Raw genomic sequence first — 19,346 nt, 5'->3', positions numbered from 1 at the left:
ACTAGATGTCTTTTCATTTTTCATCATAGTTCTTAATGTTTTGAAAGTTGCAAAATGTATAGCATTTCAAAGTCTTATATATTACAAGTGCTCTACTTGTAAGCAAAATGAACTGATACTTTCAGCTGGAAGAAACATTTGCAGGTAATGGTTCATATGTATTTGTGAAATTTTTGGTCCCTGGCTGAGGCAAATTTTTCATATCAACATTGCATATATTCGAGTTATTATTGCCTTTGATGTTTCTTTGTTAATTTTGGTTTCATTTAGTTTTTTTTAATTCCATAGAGTATTTATTTATGTAGTCAGAAGTGGTCAAATATATGTACTCTTTATTCATGTTTTATATTCCAATTTATGTCACCATGATTTAGTTTTTTCAATTTTTAAACTTTATTTGTCAAAACTTTGTTCGCTGGAATTATCCCCTCTCAACGAATGTTTATGCAAACAGATGCACAAAGTATTGCTTCCATATTTTATTGCATTGATAGTGACACCATCGACACATAGCCTTGAAGGAACATTGCTGGTATGCTAACTAAAATCTCATTACATATGCAATTTAATAATTTTTGGCATTACTTTTTCATATCTATATAAAATTTCTGAAGATAAGTAGACTAAATTACATATCATATTATTCATGAAAAATACATTCTAAGATAACTATTATACTTCGAGTGTGAATCTAACAGCTTTTATTGATTAATCATGTTAATATTCAGATCTTGGATCAAATAGGATGGTTCAATGGGCACACACATGCACACATGTAATTACTTTGTGCAACAGACTGCTTCTTATGTTATATTACTGATTTTTATATGGAAATTAAGTTTATTTGTACATTGGTGAGTGAAGTACTGATTTCATTCTCCCTATAAATTGAGATATCGGATTAACTTCTTTGTAATTTATTTTGGGGTTAATATTATTTTCTTGAATGTTGATATGAAAGATACACTTGATTCTGGTAGAAAGATGTGGTACCAGAAGTTGCTCACATCATAAGACATGTTGGGCATTAGGTGGCAGTCATTACTCTAGACAACCACTTGATGGAGCAACTAGACTCCTAGTACACCAGAATTTTTTTCGAGGTAGGCTTGGAATTAAACATTCTATTTCCACATCAGATTCATCAATGCATTACTACCCTATCCCTATGTGAGGTTGCCTCCGTACTCTGACTTAGATCTGAATTTGGAAAGCTGGAAAATTTTCAAATGCAATGCAAGACCAAACCAACATCAGATTGATCCAATACTCTTCCCTATTTTATGATTCATAATATCAACTCTAGTTAGCACTAGTTGGTTTGGATTGGTCTGAATTGTTTTTTCTTTCGTGGCAGTAGAATTTTTCAATTAGGCTAAAAAAGATGCATAGGATTGTATGGGTTGCAAGTGATCATGCAACCTATAAATTGGTTCTTTTTTCTAGAGATATACATGGAAAATGGCACTATCCAAAATTGAATGCAAAACCTCTCTCCATTGGAGAGGGGTAGGGCTGAAAATGGGCCCGGGCTAGGCTTGAGCCTGCCGGGCTGGGCTAACTTAGGGTTGGATCAGCTATTTAAAGTGGGCCATAGGCTTAGGTCATAGATTTTAGGCCCATGTTGCTTTTAGGCCTAATTTGGGCAGGCCAGACCTAACTTTCAACCCATAGCTATAATAGACTCCAAATCCCAGTCCCATTGATTTCTCTTTGTTCTGCTCTCATGATCACATATAGATGCCATTGCCATCATTTCTTTCCATGGCAGATATGGTTGTCATGCATGGTGAAGGGCAGAGAGGAGTACCCAGTGGTGGCAAGCATTGGTGAGGATGCAGTGGTGGCAAGCATTGGTGAGGATGCCATGACGACATGCAGCAGAGAGGATCATGCAATGCCGGAGGAGCATGTGTTGACATTCAGAGGTAGAGGCTAGCATATGGTGGTGGAGAGGAGCATGTACTAGTGGTTATGGTAGGGAGGAGAATGTGGCTGAGGGTAGTACTTGGCACCAATGGGTGGTCGAGAGTACGCTGTGTCCACAGCACAGACTATACAATTGCAGTGAGTTGTAGAGGAGAGCACATGATGGTCAGTGGTAGAGGGGAAGACACAATGGTGTGGTGTTGGAAGTGCGGTTGTGCCCTAAAAGCCATTTGCCTTGTCTAACACAAAGAATAGTTGGGAAATCATGACCATCTCCTATTTTCATAGCCATATACAGTGTAAGGCATGCATCACACATTGACTATAAGGCCAAAAGGGAGTCAATAAGTACTTCAGGGGGTTTATCCAAGTAGATGGAGTTTCTATAGGGAGGATTAGATATTTTTAAGTACTTGAAATATGTTCATAGTTATGTGTGAGATTAGGCATCGCACTTATAAGGCTGCCAAGGTGGATAGTGGCACCTTCCTTCTTTACTGAGGTTAGACTGTGCATCGACTCTTGGGCATGCCATCATACTTAATAGTCAGTGCTGACAAACCACCTTATAAAGCATTGTCAAGAGTAGAAGTATGATTAGGATCAAGGACCGCTGAACCGGTACTGGGTCACGGTACCGGTCGGCGACCAATATGGTTCGGTACCGAACCGGTACCGAACTGGAACCGGTACATGTAGGGCATATCGGTTCTATACCGACATACCCATTTTTTTTAACTTTTCAAGAATATTTAATGGTAATCACTCTTTTTGAAGTTTTTCAATGATTTTGTCTAATTTGATGTTTTTTTGGTGTTGTTTTTGATATTTTTTGGTGTTTCTATAATTTCGGTTTATATTCATTTTATTATTTTAAAATGATACAAATCATAAAATGATTAGTGAGATGTATACTATAAGGAACAACATAAAATATCCTCAAATCAAGTAGTAATATTAAAATTATAAAATACTACAATTACTTATATACATTTAAAGTACAAAAAACATATCGATATCTAAAATCGGGTCGAGTGGCGATGACTTTCGTAGATATACGGATCATCAGCATAGTCGAGAGGCACATCAACCCACCCCTTTAACCAAGCGGCGCTGTAGCCTCATATGTTCATCCCGTAAGAAATGCGCGCTGTGTTATAAGCACTCTAAGATCTCTTGCTGAAGCTCTGGCTATGAGAGATGTCCTCTGGCTGATCATATGGTTATGGAGGGGCCATCCGAATATGCCAGCAGCAAAATTCGACTCTTGAGATGCTCTAGACTGCGTAGGGTAGTAGCCACCCACCAAAAGATGCCTCGACGCACCATATCCGTATCCGTATTTGTATAGGTCGTAGGCTGTCTATGACTGTGGATAATAGGATCCAATATACGACTCGAAACCTGATACGTCTATGGATTCTAGTTCACGTGCGAGCTCATGTATAGCTGCATCGTGTTCTCCTGACTGACCTCAAGGAGTCCGTCTTCTATATGCAATCATATCCTCGCAGGCTCTAATAGATCATCCACCGTGGTCCCTATCCTGTGTAACATATGTAAACAGTAAACTGGGACTCATCGGTGAATCGAAGACCGTCCTGCGGCTATCTCATAAACAGTGGTTTCCTGTCCTCTACTCCCTCTATAAACAGTGGCACTATGGCACTGTGCTAATATTGATTGAAATGTGTAATTGGTGTGAGGCTGATTAGAGCGAGAATGGAGTGATTACATTGAAGTAGCATGTGGCTGGTAGTTACCTTGATGTATTTGCTAGTAAGAAGTGTCCATAATAGGTTCGTTAACTATACTTTCATGATTTCAAGGAGAACAAGAAAAAAGCATTGAGAAACAGATTAACAGTTATCATTGCCCTCCTATCACTCTAGGAATTAGGACTATGAGGTATTGATGTTGATGATATGGAGGAAGCTAGATTCATGCTGCCATGTGGGATTATCTAAATCATGGACGGTCACACTGCCTTGAACCATCCAGTTTGGGGCGTACCATACTGTATTGGGTCGGAACATGTACAAAAATCATATTTGGGTCAGTACAAGCCTCTACCACCCCATATCAACTTGTACCGAGGCATATTGACGCATAACGAGGTGAACTGGGATGTATGCCAACCCATACTAAGGCATACTGAGATAAAAGGTGAGAAAAGATAGCTCGAGAGCTGTCTCGGTACAGATGAGTACCGTATCGTACCAATCCATACCGTCCCAAATTGGTAACGTACCAGTGTTGTACCCGAGACCAAGATTGCGGTCCTTGCCTAAATAATCAGTGATGGATGAAGTTGTGAGGCACAGGGCATTGTTTGGACCCTCAATGTATGATAGGAGTTTTGATTCTGGAGTTGCTAGGGCAGATCTAAGCTATAGGAGCCAATCGATTAAAGAGGCAGTTAGCAAAGGTGGTAGTCTGATAGTGTCCATGCTAGGGATTTTTACGAGCAAGAAGGAAAAGAAAGTCAGAGATATACTAGTAAGAGCCACCATTCATGACTTAGATATACATGCCTCTCCTAGCAGGGACTCAAAACAACAAAAAAATTGATTCCATGCCCATCAAGTATAGGGTGAGGGACATGTTGAGGGCAATTTCAAAGTGGTTTGGTTACAGACATATCCTACAAGGTTGCAAATGCCGCTAACAATGCCTACCACTATATTGTGATCAGCTCCATCCAAAAAGTTGGTTCGGGTGTCGATCCTCTTGCATCGAGGGAAATATATGCTGACTTACTAGATAATAACAAGGAGGAACTGCAGAAATAGATAGCTTCCTGTAAAGAGTAAATGGCCTATATGTAGGTTAACACTTATGTGTGATGGCTGGACGGGCCTAGAAGACAAAATATCATCAAATTTCTGACATATTGTGACAAGAAGACATTCTTCTAGAAGTCTATTGTTGCTTCCAACAAGGTGCACAATGCTGGCCGTTCGGCCTACTGTGGGGCAAGAGAATGTTGATGAAGGATCATGGCTTGCTTATGTGATGCAATCAAAGGCTAATGCTAGCGAGCAAGGTCAATTGATAAGGGCAGGCGACTGTAGAATTTCTTAAATTGCCTTGCAGTCGAGATGGGGATAAAGTTATAACCAAGGTAACAACAAAGAGATAAAGAAAAGTACGTTTATTATCTTCAAAATCAAGTTAATACAGCGGTTGTTCACCTAGTTTAGGGTAGGTCTCTTTCGTCACCTAACATAAAGTGTGAGGTTACAAATATTAAACTAACATAAAGAGGATTGAAAATCTGATACGTAAGTGTTGTTGGGTTGTCTGTGTTGACAGCATATCTCTGTCTGGATCTCGTACTCCTTTCATGAAGACAATCCTGACATCATTGGCTAAGATAACAAGGTGGGCTGGTGGACCACTATGCTTGCTATCTTTGTGCTCCCTTGTTTGCCACTACATGTCTGGTACTTTGAGACAGCATGCTAAGCAAGCATTGCCATGTGTTGTCATCTCCATTGGGCTGACACGTGCTTTGAGTGCCTTGCATCCTCCTGTTGTCTGGTTCTCGTGTATCCATTATTTTGGCTACATTCAATATAGTCAAGATGGCCACGTGGCAACACACCACCTTACTACATGGTTGTGCTCGATTAGCATGCTACCTTAGCACCAACCTCTCCACCCTTCCTGATTCTTGATGACTCCACTTTCCACCTCTTTTTTCCACTCTTCGCCGAGGGGATCTTGGTACATGTTTTCCACTTCGTATGTCAAATAGTAGTAATAGAACTCTTTCTTCATTGAATCCATGGACCATGGCTATTTTCACCAATGTAGTCTAGTGCGTCCTTTGACACCCGATCACATGTCCCTGTCACCCAATGCCCTATTCTCCAAGACATTTTCCTTGCTGCTTCCATCAGTCCTTCCCCTAGGTCCCAATTGCAATCTCTTCTCTCTCTTTCTAACCATTTATTTGTAATCTAGATTTGGAGAACCATGGTCCCAATTTCTTCATTTTCTTTTGAGGCATTATCTGATCTTAGTTCGAATTGGGGATCGAGGAGCAAAAAACAATCAATGGTGTTGGTGGAAGGTGGCTTGGGGCAGTGATGGTCGCTCTACTTGCTGTGGCTGCCACTCTCCTTGGCCTCTCATTGGAAGGCTCATTCACCACAATAAGGGCGTCCTTCTCAAGAAAATCATGCACCTTATCGCTGATACCTGTTTTGATCTTGATACATGTTGAGCGAGGTGAAGTGGTAGTGGTGGCCCTGATGGCGATTGAGCAGTTGATGAAGTGAGAGCGAGATCGAGATTGTGGATCGTAATGGGCATCAAGGAAGCAGGTGCAAGAGTGAGCATGGTTGCAATGGTCCGGGGAGTACGGGTGGTTGCAGTCTCTCATACGCATCTTCTTGGCCAAGAGAGAGAAACAAATGTGGAAGTCGAGGTATTAGGAATCAAGAAGGGTTGGGGAATGCAGTTTTTCTTTTTAATTTTGGGAGCCCTATAGTGTTATGATTATTTCGGGAAGACTCATGTCACTTCTTCGCCATCCAATTCTTTCAAGGAGGCACAAGAATTGAGAAACACAACTGAATATTGCTAAGGAGTTGAGGGGCAAAATTGTCTGCAAAGCTGAATAGCGGATAACCCTGAAAAGATACCCCAAGAATTGCCTGATCCTGTGGAAATGACAGCTTCGAGAAACTTTTATGTTTTCTTTTTATATTTTTTCCTTAACACTTTGTGACATATTTGCTTGAACTTTGATCTGTACTTATTTATCACAATTCACAAGAATATAAAAATATATTGCTGCCTGTATAGATGATTACTCACATTTCTGGCTTAATATGAGAGTTTCTTTCATTTCAGGTCAAGCAAATCATTTTATTAATCATCTGGGTTGCCATATACTTGTCCCATTGGGACCATTAAGATTAACTGGTTCCATGCTTGCTGATTTGTATTTATGTGATTAAAAGTTATTATATAGTGAACACATGGCTTATTAGAGGACTTATTGTATCATTTAGTGACTCAGGATTTTATAGCAATTACATAGCAACCATGATAGGTGTCACGTACTTATAATATTTCAGTGATTCTAAAATAGTTTTAATTACTTTTACCGATCAGAACTTAAAAATTAATTAGTAATATGCAAGATTCATTTGGTTGAAAGAGGTTTAGCTACTTTGGCAACCTATCATTTTGTTTCCAGATGGATGACATGATAAACAAACTCATAGTTATCTGTTTTTTATGAATTTGATGTGCTTGCTATATATCAGGCCTTTCTTCATCCTCATTTAATCCAAGTAGTTTGCTTATATTTACATTTAATACTTGTCTCTATGCAGGCTGGTAGGGATCTTAGATTTTTAAGTTTGTCAATGACTGGATGCTTTTGTTTCGGTGGCCTTACACTATTGGTATGCTTTTGATAAAGTTACACCTTTTCCTTGAGAAGCATGTAAATTTGACAAGTTTACAATTTGCTTTAGAAGCCTATATAGTATATACTATGTTTTCATGCTTATTTTTTTGTTTAAGTTTATAATAAGTTGGTCTGAACTACCATGAGTCAAATTTGGTCGTTGTTCAATGAACCTGAAAATTTGTTATGAGAAGTGCAAGTTTTTTTTTATGCCTTTTAAATTAATTTTGTATTGTTAAGCTACATTTTGCTCATATTGTTAATTAGGAAATGTCTTACAAACCATCGAATTTCTTTTTTGATAGTTTGCAACTTTGCATATCAATGTTCTAGTAAAATGAAACCTGAGTGAGGAGCAAAAGTTATAGTGAGTGCTATTCGTTCGAGGGTATGAAGTCAACAATTGGATTTAACAAAATTGTATGCAATGAGAATGCCACCATACAAGGACCACGCATGGACTAGGAATCTTCTTCAAATTCATGTAAGTATATTAGTGGAAAACATAGTAAAAGCAGGCTTTGGTGTATGCACCTTAGTAGAGTACTATGCAATCAAAAACACACCCATCCTGCCCTTAGACTCAAGGTGGATCATGCATGTACTGTTTACCATGAGAAAGATAACAAAGCGTATAACAGGTAGCAGATATGTTAACAAGCAAGATTACATGGGTATTAAGTACAACTGGTTGTGGAATATCTATATTCTACAAGATAAACTGATGCTAAAAACGTGGGGATATGAGCAAAAGGATAAGCTAAAGTACCTAATAACATGAATTCTGAGGAAGGTGCCAAACTGATGAAGAGGTAAATAGATATATACTCAGATGGCACCAAGAAAAAGTGACGGAAAGTGGAAGTGATAAACTTGAAAATGACAAATGGGGTGAAGAAAACTTGATAAATGTTACCACAAATGAAGTCACATCACTACAAGAAGCCTTGGTTGAGTGAGCATCTGAAATCATGGCATTCATGGGCTAGAAACTCAGTTAATGAGGCTAGCGAGGAAATCTAGCGAAAGGATTAGGAGGCTTGCTGAGTCAACTAGCTGTCGAACAGGTTAGCTAGCTTATATAGCAATACAGTTGACCAGCTTGGAGTGATGATGGAATGACATAGGAAGATGATATTAAAACCTTTATAGGTGGGTTCTGCTGATAGGAAATGAGCTACTAACAGCTGCCAAGTTGTACAGGAGCTCAGCAAAATGAACTCCGTCCCAAACCAAGTTTCTATTAGTGGGAGTTTCTTTTTATTAATTTTAGTAGTTAATAAGTGTAACCTTATTTTGCTTTTTTTTTTAACTAGGCTGTTATTTATTAAAAAGAAGTTATAGTTAGATGGGTCTGGCAAGTTCCAATTCTTAACTAAATATTTATTTGTAATGTGGGAGCTAGGAAAGGAGAAAAGCTATATATATATAGGGCTCATCCCACCTCACCATGGCATGTCAAACTTCCCTACCAGCAAAGAAGCGTATTGTTAGCAAATGTTCAGCCTTTTATTCCTACTGGACAATATTGGAATTTTGTTGTGTTTCCACCCATCTCTGCTGTATTTCTTATGATCCTTTTCATTGACCTTTTGACCGGTAGTCAAACAATTAAGGATCATGGCCCGCTCATGTGACACATGTGAGGCTGTCAAAGAACTAGGCCAGCGAGCAAGGTTGATGAATAAGGCAGGCGACTGGAATTCCTGTATGGTTAATATTGTATTTAATATATATATAAATAACAGGGTAATTTGGATAATTTCATGAAGTGCATGCCAACTATGTGCGAGGAACAGTTCTAATAAATTATCTGTAGCTATTCCTAATTCTTTGATTAAATAACACTGTTCACTATTTTATAGATTTTTATTCAAAATTAATTGAAATTTCACAAAAATTCCATACATGGGTGCTACATATTTAATAGATGTCTCTCATGGGTACTACATATTTGATAGATAGCTCCCACAAAAAGTACACCTTTTTCAAACATAGGTTGGGTTGCTATGGAACCCAAGAAGGCAAGAATAATGCAGTTCCAGCAATAGCATGTGCATGTCTATAGCACAGAAAATCCACCATTAATTATCTTTATTTTATTTGAATAATTATTTGATCTGAAAGTTAAGATAATTAAATAAAAATAAAAATATGTATTAGGTAAAGCTTCTAGTATGTTATAGGAATTCTCCTCCAATTCAAATCACCCAGCAGCCACAAAGCAAAGAAAAAACAGCAAGGAATCTGCTCTTTTGCCTTGACGCCTGTTAATGCTGGGCATAACTTGGCTTTTGTCACTTGATACTGGTCGGTACCAAGCAGCATAGACTGCATATCACCTAGTTCCATAGGACGTGGGGTATTGGGGACTCTTGGAGAGTTGATTCTCTGCCAATGTGATCTGGTACAGGATGAGACCGGGTCTTAAATCCTTGCTGAGAAAGGGGCAAACATGGTCTCAGGCTTAGTTTTGCTGTAACTCAGCTTCAAAACTGATATCAGGTGTTTCATATAATTGGTTTCAGGTTTTAACTTGTTTAGGGAATAGGGTTGGTTTGTGGGAGCTAGGGAAGGAAAAAAGCAACAAAAAGGGCTGGACCTGCCTCATAGTTACATTTATTACTTTTCTACCAGCAAGGAAGAATATTATTAGAGGATTTTGAACCTTTTCCATCTGTTTGGCAGCAGCAAAATTTTTCTGCAATTTCATCAATCTATACTGTATTTCTTGTGTAATCCATTTCTTTTAAACAATCCTTCTAGCTATAGTTTCTTCTGTTTCATCCTCAACACTATATCAATAACCAAAGCATGACAGAAAGATAACTAAATTTAAAAGCATGCACTATTGAGGTGAGACAAGACTACTAAATGCCAAATATGGTGATGAAGAAAGCTGCTTCTGTGACCCAACAAATTGAGAAAATGTGATGGGTTTGAAAAATGCCATGGCAATAGGAAGTTACTGCATATAGTGAAATAACTGATCCGGAAGCTGCAGACATTACAGACAAAGGATACTGGTTTTGTTGATGCTATTTATCCTGCTAAGAAAGATTGGGGACAAAATGGAACTCTGAGAGTGGAGGTTTCAGCACTAACAGAAAAAAAAAAAAAATTCTGATGGAGGAGAACAACTAGGCTGTAGGGAATCACATGTTTTTGCTTCCTAGGCAGAGAGGCCTGGTCCACATCTCAGAGAGAAAAATTACCTTGTGACTGGGGCATAGAAGCCATCCCAAAGAATAAACTCTTCTTATGCTGAGTAAGTTTCTGTCAGAAACAACATCTAGTTAAGAATTTACACTTACTGTAGTTTTTAAGGTTTTCATGGATTCTCGTACATTGCACTTAGACTCCCCCATTTATTGGTCACTTGATTGTTCCTATTTTGTTAAAAGTTTCACTTGTCATCTAGGGTGCATATGTCGAGTTTATAGCTAAACCAGAGGTTTGCCAGAGTTTGATTCAGGCAGTTCCCTAAGAGTTATTTCTGTCAATATCTCATGCAGTGATTGCTTGCTTGCATCTATAGATGATAAATATTTACATAAGACAATTACTATTGCACCAAAGATGGCAGCTTCTTAAATCTTAACTATTGTTTTCTAAAATGCCCATCTTCGGTTGCTCTTCGCATGTATAACTTGACTTAAAAGATTACTTGAGCATCCGGAGCTTCTTCTGATGTTGTTTCTTCATTACTTGATCATTCTGATTTTTTTTTCTAGCATTATGTATGGATCTCTCTTAGTATTTCGTTGAGCGATTCTGAAAGTACGAATGAATTCAACCTGATGTTGGATGCTGGATGCCCATGCTTCAAATTTGAATGGAATAGTGAGAACTGCAATTAATGAAAAAGGGAGTTACCTTGTCTGGTCCTTTTTCCAATAACCGTACATTAACACTGGTTAGGGATGCAATGGGGAGATTCTAGTGCCCATTACCCTAATGTTGCTTGTAATCATGAGCAGTTTTTCGAGTCATTTGAACCTCAAGTTTGTTGTCAAGCTACTAGAAAATATTGACCTCAATTAACAACTTGTAGCTGATTAAATAATGCCATCAGGAAGAGTCACAATTTTGGTATTTTCTGATGGGCTTATTAGTTGAATGGATGCCATAGACATTGGGATTTACATGCTAGTTGGAACACTGAGAATGCACGATATATATCGTGCCTATGCTTTATGGCACATGGCACTATCACAATTTCTGCTGTGTGCTAGTACTTGTCCTACCACAACGTTGATGCATGCCAAGGATATCAAACACTACCATAGCATGGTAGAGATAGAGGTGTATTATGCCCAATGCAAAGCTTGCATGCCACTCCCACACAATATTCAGATCCTTGTTAGACAAAATACCATCATCTCAAGGAAGAAAATATCTTCAAATTGAATTGTCTAGAGGAAGTAGGATGACTAATATCTCCAACGAAGCATAAATATATTTTCATATTCATTAAAGGCATCAATGCTAACCATGGGTTAATATTTCGGTTGGTATTGGTCCACCTTGGTTGGTATTGGTCCATCTTGATTGTCCTGGATCAGACCAGTAAGATAGCAAGTGCTGGGATAGGTCTAGGTTTGTACTATATGTAAACTTTAGTTGCCTTGGTCGATACCAGCCAATATGAAGAAGTTAGTGACGAGGTCAGCCGACATCCACCAATATTAGACAAGTGAGATAGAAGAGGCCTAAGTGGCTTTCTTTTGGTTGGTTTTTTGCATGCTAGAGGAATGATACAAGGGAGAAAGAGAGGAAGGGGAGACTAGGAGCTTAGATCTAGCAAGTACTGCTTAAATTTAGCCTCCTCGATGCCCATATCTACTATAAAGCTTGGTAATCTCCTCTCTGATGCACGTCATGGACTTGGCTGACATGTACATGAACTAATATATGTCAAAGTCTGACCAAAGGAACAATGGGTTTTAACATTGTGTTCGAGCCTAAGTCAGTTCTACAATGCTGCTACTAATTAGGAAATAATCCTAGAGATCTTATCCAATCAAGTGATATTAAGATGAGTGAGAGATCTTATCCAATTAGGTGACATCAAGAAGAGTGACAAATCTTATCTAGAGGTATATTATTAAGAATTTTTTTTTATTTACAAGAAACGAATGTGGACACATTTTTAGGAAAATTCAAGGGGTCCTACAATTATAAATGAGGATGCCTAGCCATTGTAAAGAGCATCTTGAATTGATTGATTTCTAGTTCTAGTCTCTATTTTTCTGAGAGTTCTTTCTTGTTGCTCCTTCCTCCTATCTTTTTATTCTATTGTTTTGGTAGTTCGTCTTAAGGGAAAATATTACCATGTGCACTACTCTCCCACCTTATGTTTATTTTTTTTTGTTGTTTTTTTGGTCCAAAAAACATAGAAAAAAATACCATTTGTCCCAAGGTTTTCCAGACTGACCATACCATACTGCACCGCTAAGGTACCATTTGGGTATCAAGGTGTGGTTCAGTATGTAGTTTAAACTAATCTGTACCAAAGTACGTCATCTCGATACTAGGACATGTACCAGTGCCACCGTCATTGTGTCGGTAATGCCCGGTACGGGTTTGGTTCAGCTTACTGAGTGTTGGTACGCCCCTATAGCATGTACCGATATCGAACTACTATGGTGCAGTATGCTTCATACCACCGGTTCAGTATGGTATGTCATATCTTGATCTGTACTGATCCAAACTAAGTGGAATCGCTTGGTGCAGCCTGGTATAAACCCGTATTGTTTTGTTTTGGACGGTACTATGGCTAAAAGTGATAAAAAAAATGGTGGAAGCCTATCACGGTATGGTGTGCAGACCATACCGTATTGACCATACCATATCAAACTAGTAATGTGCTGGTATGGTTCTCAGTACTTATTTTGCGGACTTTGATTTTTCTTGTTGACATATTCAATATGTTGTAGGTTAAGTCTCAACTTGCAATGCTCTTTATTTTATTTATTGGATGTATTTTATTTCTATGTAATCATATGATTTTTTGATTTTTTGCAATTTTTTTGTATTTTCATATTAGTCTATCTTTGTTATATTCATATGAAATTCTTATAAAGTTCTCTATTTGTACAAATTAGTCCTTCAATTAGTTTTTATTGAAAAGCATGGTTAAGATTAACCATGATTGCAAAAGAAGGCTCGAGACTTGGCCTTCTCTCACTTATTTTGCCCTGTTGTCGCACAAGACTTGGTCACTATGGGACCCACAGTGGAGGGGGGCAAGTTAGCAAGTTGGTTAAGTGCGAGTGATAGGGGGAAATGTCAAAAATTATGAAATTAACACCATTAGAAGAATATAAGTAGAATGTTCTATTGTCATCTAGTTAAGTTACAAGTTATCAGTGATTATAATACGAATATAGAAAAGACAAGGAACTAATCTGCTGAAAATCCTTATTCTTTAGGAGGAATCATATTATTTGTGAACATTAAAAATCCCAAAATGTTTATGAAAAAATGCTAGCAATTTACAGTATAGATAGGCACATGCAATCATATTATTGCAAAAATTGCATTAATTTTTGGTGCGTTTCAAAATGCTCGAATTGCACCTGAAATTGGCATAGTAAAGTAGCTTGATGAAATGCCTTTGTTTGGTTTGGGAAAATGTATGCAGTACCTAGGGTTGTCTACTGAAGCCCTTAACTAATTTTAATTTTTCAGAATTTCTATCAATTTAAACTATTTCTATAATAAAATTTTTAAAATTAACAGAAAGTAAATAAGCACTATAAAATTTGGAGACAATTTATATAACTTAGTGCTACTTTTGGAGGGGATTGGCATGTATTCAATGATTATCTGAATAATTCCTTTTATTTCATAGTTTTTAATTCAATAATTGATTAATGTAAAAAATAAATTTTGGATTATAGAAAAATAATACACCTTTCTAAATTTTGACATAAGCAAATTTTAGAAAGTATCTAAACAACCGCTAAAAGTGTGAATTAAATAACCACTAAATTTTGATGAATTGCACCTTTCTAAAAGCAACAAGCAAAAGAAAAGACAAATACAAAATAAAAAAGTTTGGCATTCCCAGTTAACTTTTGTGATGCTAGGTCATCCGAAGTGTTAGTAAGTGCCATCCTGGTATTTTACGAACATGATCCTTGACCAATTCCAAGCCTGGGATTGGGATTCAAACCTTGATGTTAATGAACATGACTATCATGAGATGAGAAGAAACAAAGGAGCAAGTTAGTGGATGGAAGTAAATAAACTAAGAAAGAAGCATTCATTAAGGCAATCATAGGAATTATTTGAAATTATGTAATGATTTTCTATTTTTAATCTTATACCTGAAAGCATAACCTTCCAAGTGTTTGAACAAGCACATAGAGATGCATTATTTAAGAAAGATTACAAACAAGGACAACCAAGTGCATGCTTCGAGCCCAGAAGTACAATTTTTCGAAAGGAAACGTTACTAAAAGCAAGGCGCCCATATGATGCGACATGTAAAAACTAAGATGGCCTTGGTGGAAATTAAAAAAAAAAACTAAATCTAGCATGATCAGTGATGTGTGCTCTGGAAGAACTTTCCATCATAAGCTATGAGACACGATAGGAGTGCTTTAATATAGGTCATAAGAAGTTTCAGAAGAAGGCTTTCTGTAAAAATCAATTAAGTACCTCCACGATTTTGGAGACCAAGTTGGAATAATGGAGGTGAAATATGAAAAAGTTTTAATAAATTTTACTCAATAAAGGTGTCATAAGTTTTAAGTAAATATGAGTGTTGATGATACAATAACATACAACACTGGAAGAACTTGTAAAGGATGAACTACGAAAAAAAAAGGTCAAGTCTAAAAATGAAAAGAATCATCTTATTCAATCAACTTATAATTAACTCCCAGACTATTCCCTGAAGATTCCTTTAATGCAAGATTGACCAGTTCAACCAAGTCAATTTCTCACTACATTGCATATTCAATTGCCCTTATGACTTGTTTTCAACTATCTTATACTGACATTGTTTTCATAAACGTTGAGCAATTTATATAGTGCAAAGTTATGAAACTATAGTTCCAACTCTTTAGTTCTTTGTTCTTGTTTAATCATAAAAAGTGTGAATGGCGACATCATTGTCAGAAAGATCTTATAGGCAATGGGCTACATCATAGGGTGTGGCCATTCCATAAAAACTCGCAACTCCTCAAACCCTATGAATCGTCGGACCCTGTGAAGGCAGGACCTAAACCAGTTGTCTGGTACAACTACCAGCTTGGTATGTTGGCACCTTGGACTGAAGAATCATTGGAATAGAAAATAAGCTCAGCAATTTATTTGTGTAATAAATTTAATGTTGTTTTCAGTTGATGTTATCTACATGAGCGAGATATATTGCATAGTGTTACAAAGAATATTGATGCTGCCAACTAAAGAAAAAGGCCATCTAATAATGATTGTTGTCAATACCTCTTTTATCATCACCGCATTATGTCCTTGATGCACATAATCAACCATTAGATGCATGTCTTATGCTGCTTCTGGAGCTTTCAAAATTTAAAAGCATAATTTTATCTTTTATTGATTGAAATTTTTCATATTTTGAAAGTTGAGATTTTCTATATTTTGCTATCCAAATGAGAAAGATCTGAATAGGAAATTATAAGTGATAGGGAGGAGACAATCATGAACTCGGAATTTTCTACTAAAATTTGTGAATTTATGCAACAAACGTATCCAATTTTGAAACAATGCAACCATTAAAGCCATTTTATGTGCATAATCAGTGCTCATGAAATCATGCGAAGTCACAACCCACCACCTGCATCATTGATCCATAACAGGTAGCTCCTATCACACTCCTCATTCTACTAATCTCTATAAGTGAACAGATGCACAATATACTGAAGACCGGTTATCTGGTCTCCTCTTTACTCACTTTTCAACTGTCATGAGGAGATTGATAGGATCTGCCTCCTTTTCTTTTCATTGAATGGAGAGGGACCAGGGGCTCTGTAATTGTTATGAACCCTCCCATTAGAAGTCCTAAACCTCTCGTGTCCCACCTCTCTACTATGTAACAAGGAATTCTACAGGATTGGGTTACTTAAAGTCGCTTCATGGTTTTATTACAAGTCCACAGAAGTTTACTGACAATAATTTAATGTACATCTAGATTTATACTTACTGGTGCAGTTTCTACTCTGATTGTTTATGTATTTTGTTATGATATTACTTGTTAGTATGAGTAATTGAAGTGTCTCTTTTCAACAACACTGCAGTTCTCTTTCTTTTCTTCATTTGTTTTGCATGTATATATGAAATGACTTCCATATATCACTAACTTCTTTTCTTTTTCCCCCCATCAAATCAGCTTGTTTGCAGTAGGGGTTTTGGTTTGCCAGGATGCTGGTGGGCCCTAGCAGGGTTTCAATGGGTAATGTATTTCTGAAGTGACAAGATAGTATGATATTTCTGATAAGTTATTCTATCTGATATTGATTGAACCTGCATGTCCAGGCTCGATTTTCACTTGCTTTTCAGCGGCTTATTTCTCCTCATGGCATGCTATACGGCGATGATTTTTATCAGCATGAATTGGTGAAGGTGAAAACCACGTAGTGATTTCTTCTCTATTCATATAGTTTAGAGATGGAGATACTCCTGAAAGCCTTAAACATCTGTTCCTGGCCCGAGATTTTGTGATATCTGGCACTACCAATGGAAGCGTTCCTCTATTTGATAGGACGTATCCACTGGCATTTATCAAAAAAAGTTATCACGGAGAAGCTTCTTGCTGATGACCTCCTCATAAAATATTATTTTTTCAACAAGCTCTGAGAGCAAGGTACAAGTGAGGCAATTTATGTAAATCATCCAATTTTATGTAATAATTTTTGGTACTTGTGAGTTCTTGATTTTTGTAACTTCTTCCAGATTGAGTTACTATATCAAGATTTCAGAAGAGTTTCTTACTGTCAAGAACAAAGTTTCTGGTGCCTTCTGAGTTGATCCAAACATTAAGAGTAAAATCCTATTTCCAAATTCGTATCGGTAATCTATACTAGGAATGTACACTCTTCTAGGAATGTCAAGAACACCCTATCCCCACACTAATGTCCCTAGAACCCGCCAAGACTACTACAGAATCCACCAAATAAAATAGAAGTGCCACACATCAAAAAAATCAAGAAATCATTCAGTGATAAAAATATGAGCTATATTGGTGTTATTTATTTATAGGCTCTAGGATCACTTTTGTTGGATCAAGTGTTTACCACCATACCAAAAGTAATTGCTATTAGTAGAGGCACAATTTTATTTCCTTAAGCTAAGGCTGACCACCGCGGGATACCTCCTACGGCTATCAATGGCAGAGCAGAGTTCCGTACTAAGTGACAGGTGGGCTGGAGGGGCTTCGTAATACGTCCTTCCATAAGCGTATCGGCAGGCTGGGCTGTTAAGCATCGATGCCACCATATGGTTTCCATAAGCCACACATGGTAGCAAATCCTTAAGGTGGGGGGGTTTGGAAAAATCCCAACAATCCCCCCTCCCAAGCGACATCCTAGGGGTTCGAACCTGCAATCTCGCTCTGATACCACTTGTTGGATCAAGTGCTTACCACTATACTAAAAGCAATTGCTGTTAGTAGAGGTGCAACTTTATTTTCTTAAGTCGAGGCTGACCACCGCAGGGCACTTCCCACGGCTATCAATGGCAGAGCAGAGCTCCGTACTAAGCGACAGGTGGGCAGGAGGGGCTTCGCAATGCGCCCCTATAAGCGCATCAGCAGGCTGGGCTGTCAAGCACCGATGCCACCATGTGGCTCCCATAAGCCACATATGGCAGCGAACCCATAAGGGGGGGCTTTGGAAAAATTCCAACAACTTTACAAGTGATAAGGTCCACCAATTGTCCTTAGATTACAAGAATACTCAATAAAAGTCCTCAACATCACAACTAGAGCTAATCAAAACTCGGGGCGGGTCGGGCTCTACAGCAGAAATTAGGCCCGATGGTTATGCCCAGGCCCGGCCCGGCCCGATTGTCGGGCTTAAATTTTTATCCAAGCCCGACCCGACTTTATAAATCTGGTCCCAAGCCCGATCCGACAGGCCCGATTTTTTCTTTGTTTCGAATTTGAAAATTGGCCCAATAGCTTAATGGGCTCTCTAAAACTGGATGTATTTTTCTACCTTTACATGGTGTTTTATATATAAAACACAAGCTGGGCTGGGCCATTTTTAAAAGTTCCCAGCTCGGCACGATTTTTTGATCGGGCCGCTTTTCCTGCCCAAGCCCTACCCATGGGCCTTTTTTTTAATACCCAGGCCCGAAAAATTTCGGGCCGGGCTGGGCTGGGCGAGTCAAAAGGCCCGTGATAAGCTCTAATCACAACTAAGCAATTCTTGTTGAAAGGACATTCCTAAAAGAATAAGTGTTCTCACGTCATCATGGCTACCATTAGAATTAGAGGTGGCAATCGGATCGGGTCGGATCATAAATGGGTCGGGTCACATGCAGGTCGGGTTAGAAAATCATAAACCTGAACCCGACCTATTTATTAAACAGGTCAGAAATTACAACCTGAACCTGACCTGTTTATTAAACAGGTAACTCGACCCGATCCGTTTAACCTGTTTAATAAACAGGTAACCTGTTTACCCAACCCGACCCGACCTGTTTAATCTGTTTGCCCAACCTGACTCGTTTAACCTGTTTAGACATGTTTAACTTGTCCAACCCAACCTGTTTAACCTGCCCAACCCGACCTGTTTAGACATGTTTAGACCCGTTTAACCTGTTTAGACCTGTTTAACTTGTTTAACTTGTTTAGACCTGTTTAACTTGCCCAACAGTTAAACGGATTAAACGGTTTAAACGGGTCAGACATCTAAAACCCGTATCCGACCCAATTAATAAACAGGTTAAACGGGTCGACCTGTTTACGACCCGAACCTGTTTAGGCCAAATCCAAACCTGTTTATGGCGGGTCGAA

The 19,346-nt window shown here is 38.1% G+C and overlaps 1 protein-coding gene across 2 annotated transcripts in view; it reads left to right on the top strand.

Moving 5' to 3' along the window:
* The window catches only part of LOC103697272 (MATE efflux family protein), a 70,294-nt gene extending 52,961 nt beyond the window's left edge, over positions 1 to 17,333 (top strand). Inside the window, exons 11-14 of one of the 2 annotated variants that reach the window (XM_039116389.3) lie at positions 455 to 532; positions 7,281 to 7,352; positions 16,719 to 16,781; positions 16,865 to 17,333. In XM_039116389.3, coding sequence (XP_038972317.1) covers positions 455 to 532; positions 7,281 to 7,352; positions 16,719 to 16,781; positions 16,865 to 16,966 — 315 coding nt within the window. In that variant the 3' untranslated portion in view covers positions 16,967 to 17,333. The remainder of the gene's footprint in view (positions 1 to 454; positions 533 to 7,280; positions 7,353 to 16,718; positions 16,782 to 16,864) is intronic. The other variant, XM_039116390.3, reaches the window with a different exon arrangement.
* The last annotated feature ends 2,013 nt before the right edge of the window (positions 17,334 to 19,346 follow it).

Source organism: Phoenix dactylifera, chromosome 16 (assembly GCF_051530095.1).
Source record: "Phoenix dactylifera cultivar Ajwa chromosome 16, Ajwa_hap1_PhDact_Kaust_v1.1, whole genome shotgun sequence".
In the NCBI taxonomy this organism is placed as follows: domain Eukaryota; kingdom Viridiplantae; phylum Streptophyta; class Magnoliopsida; order Arecales; family Arecaceae; genus Phoenix; species Phoenix dactylifera.
Note: the sequence above shows the minus strand (reverse complement) of the source record. Positions and strands in the feature narration are given on the sequence as shown.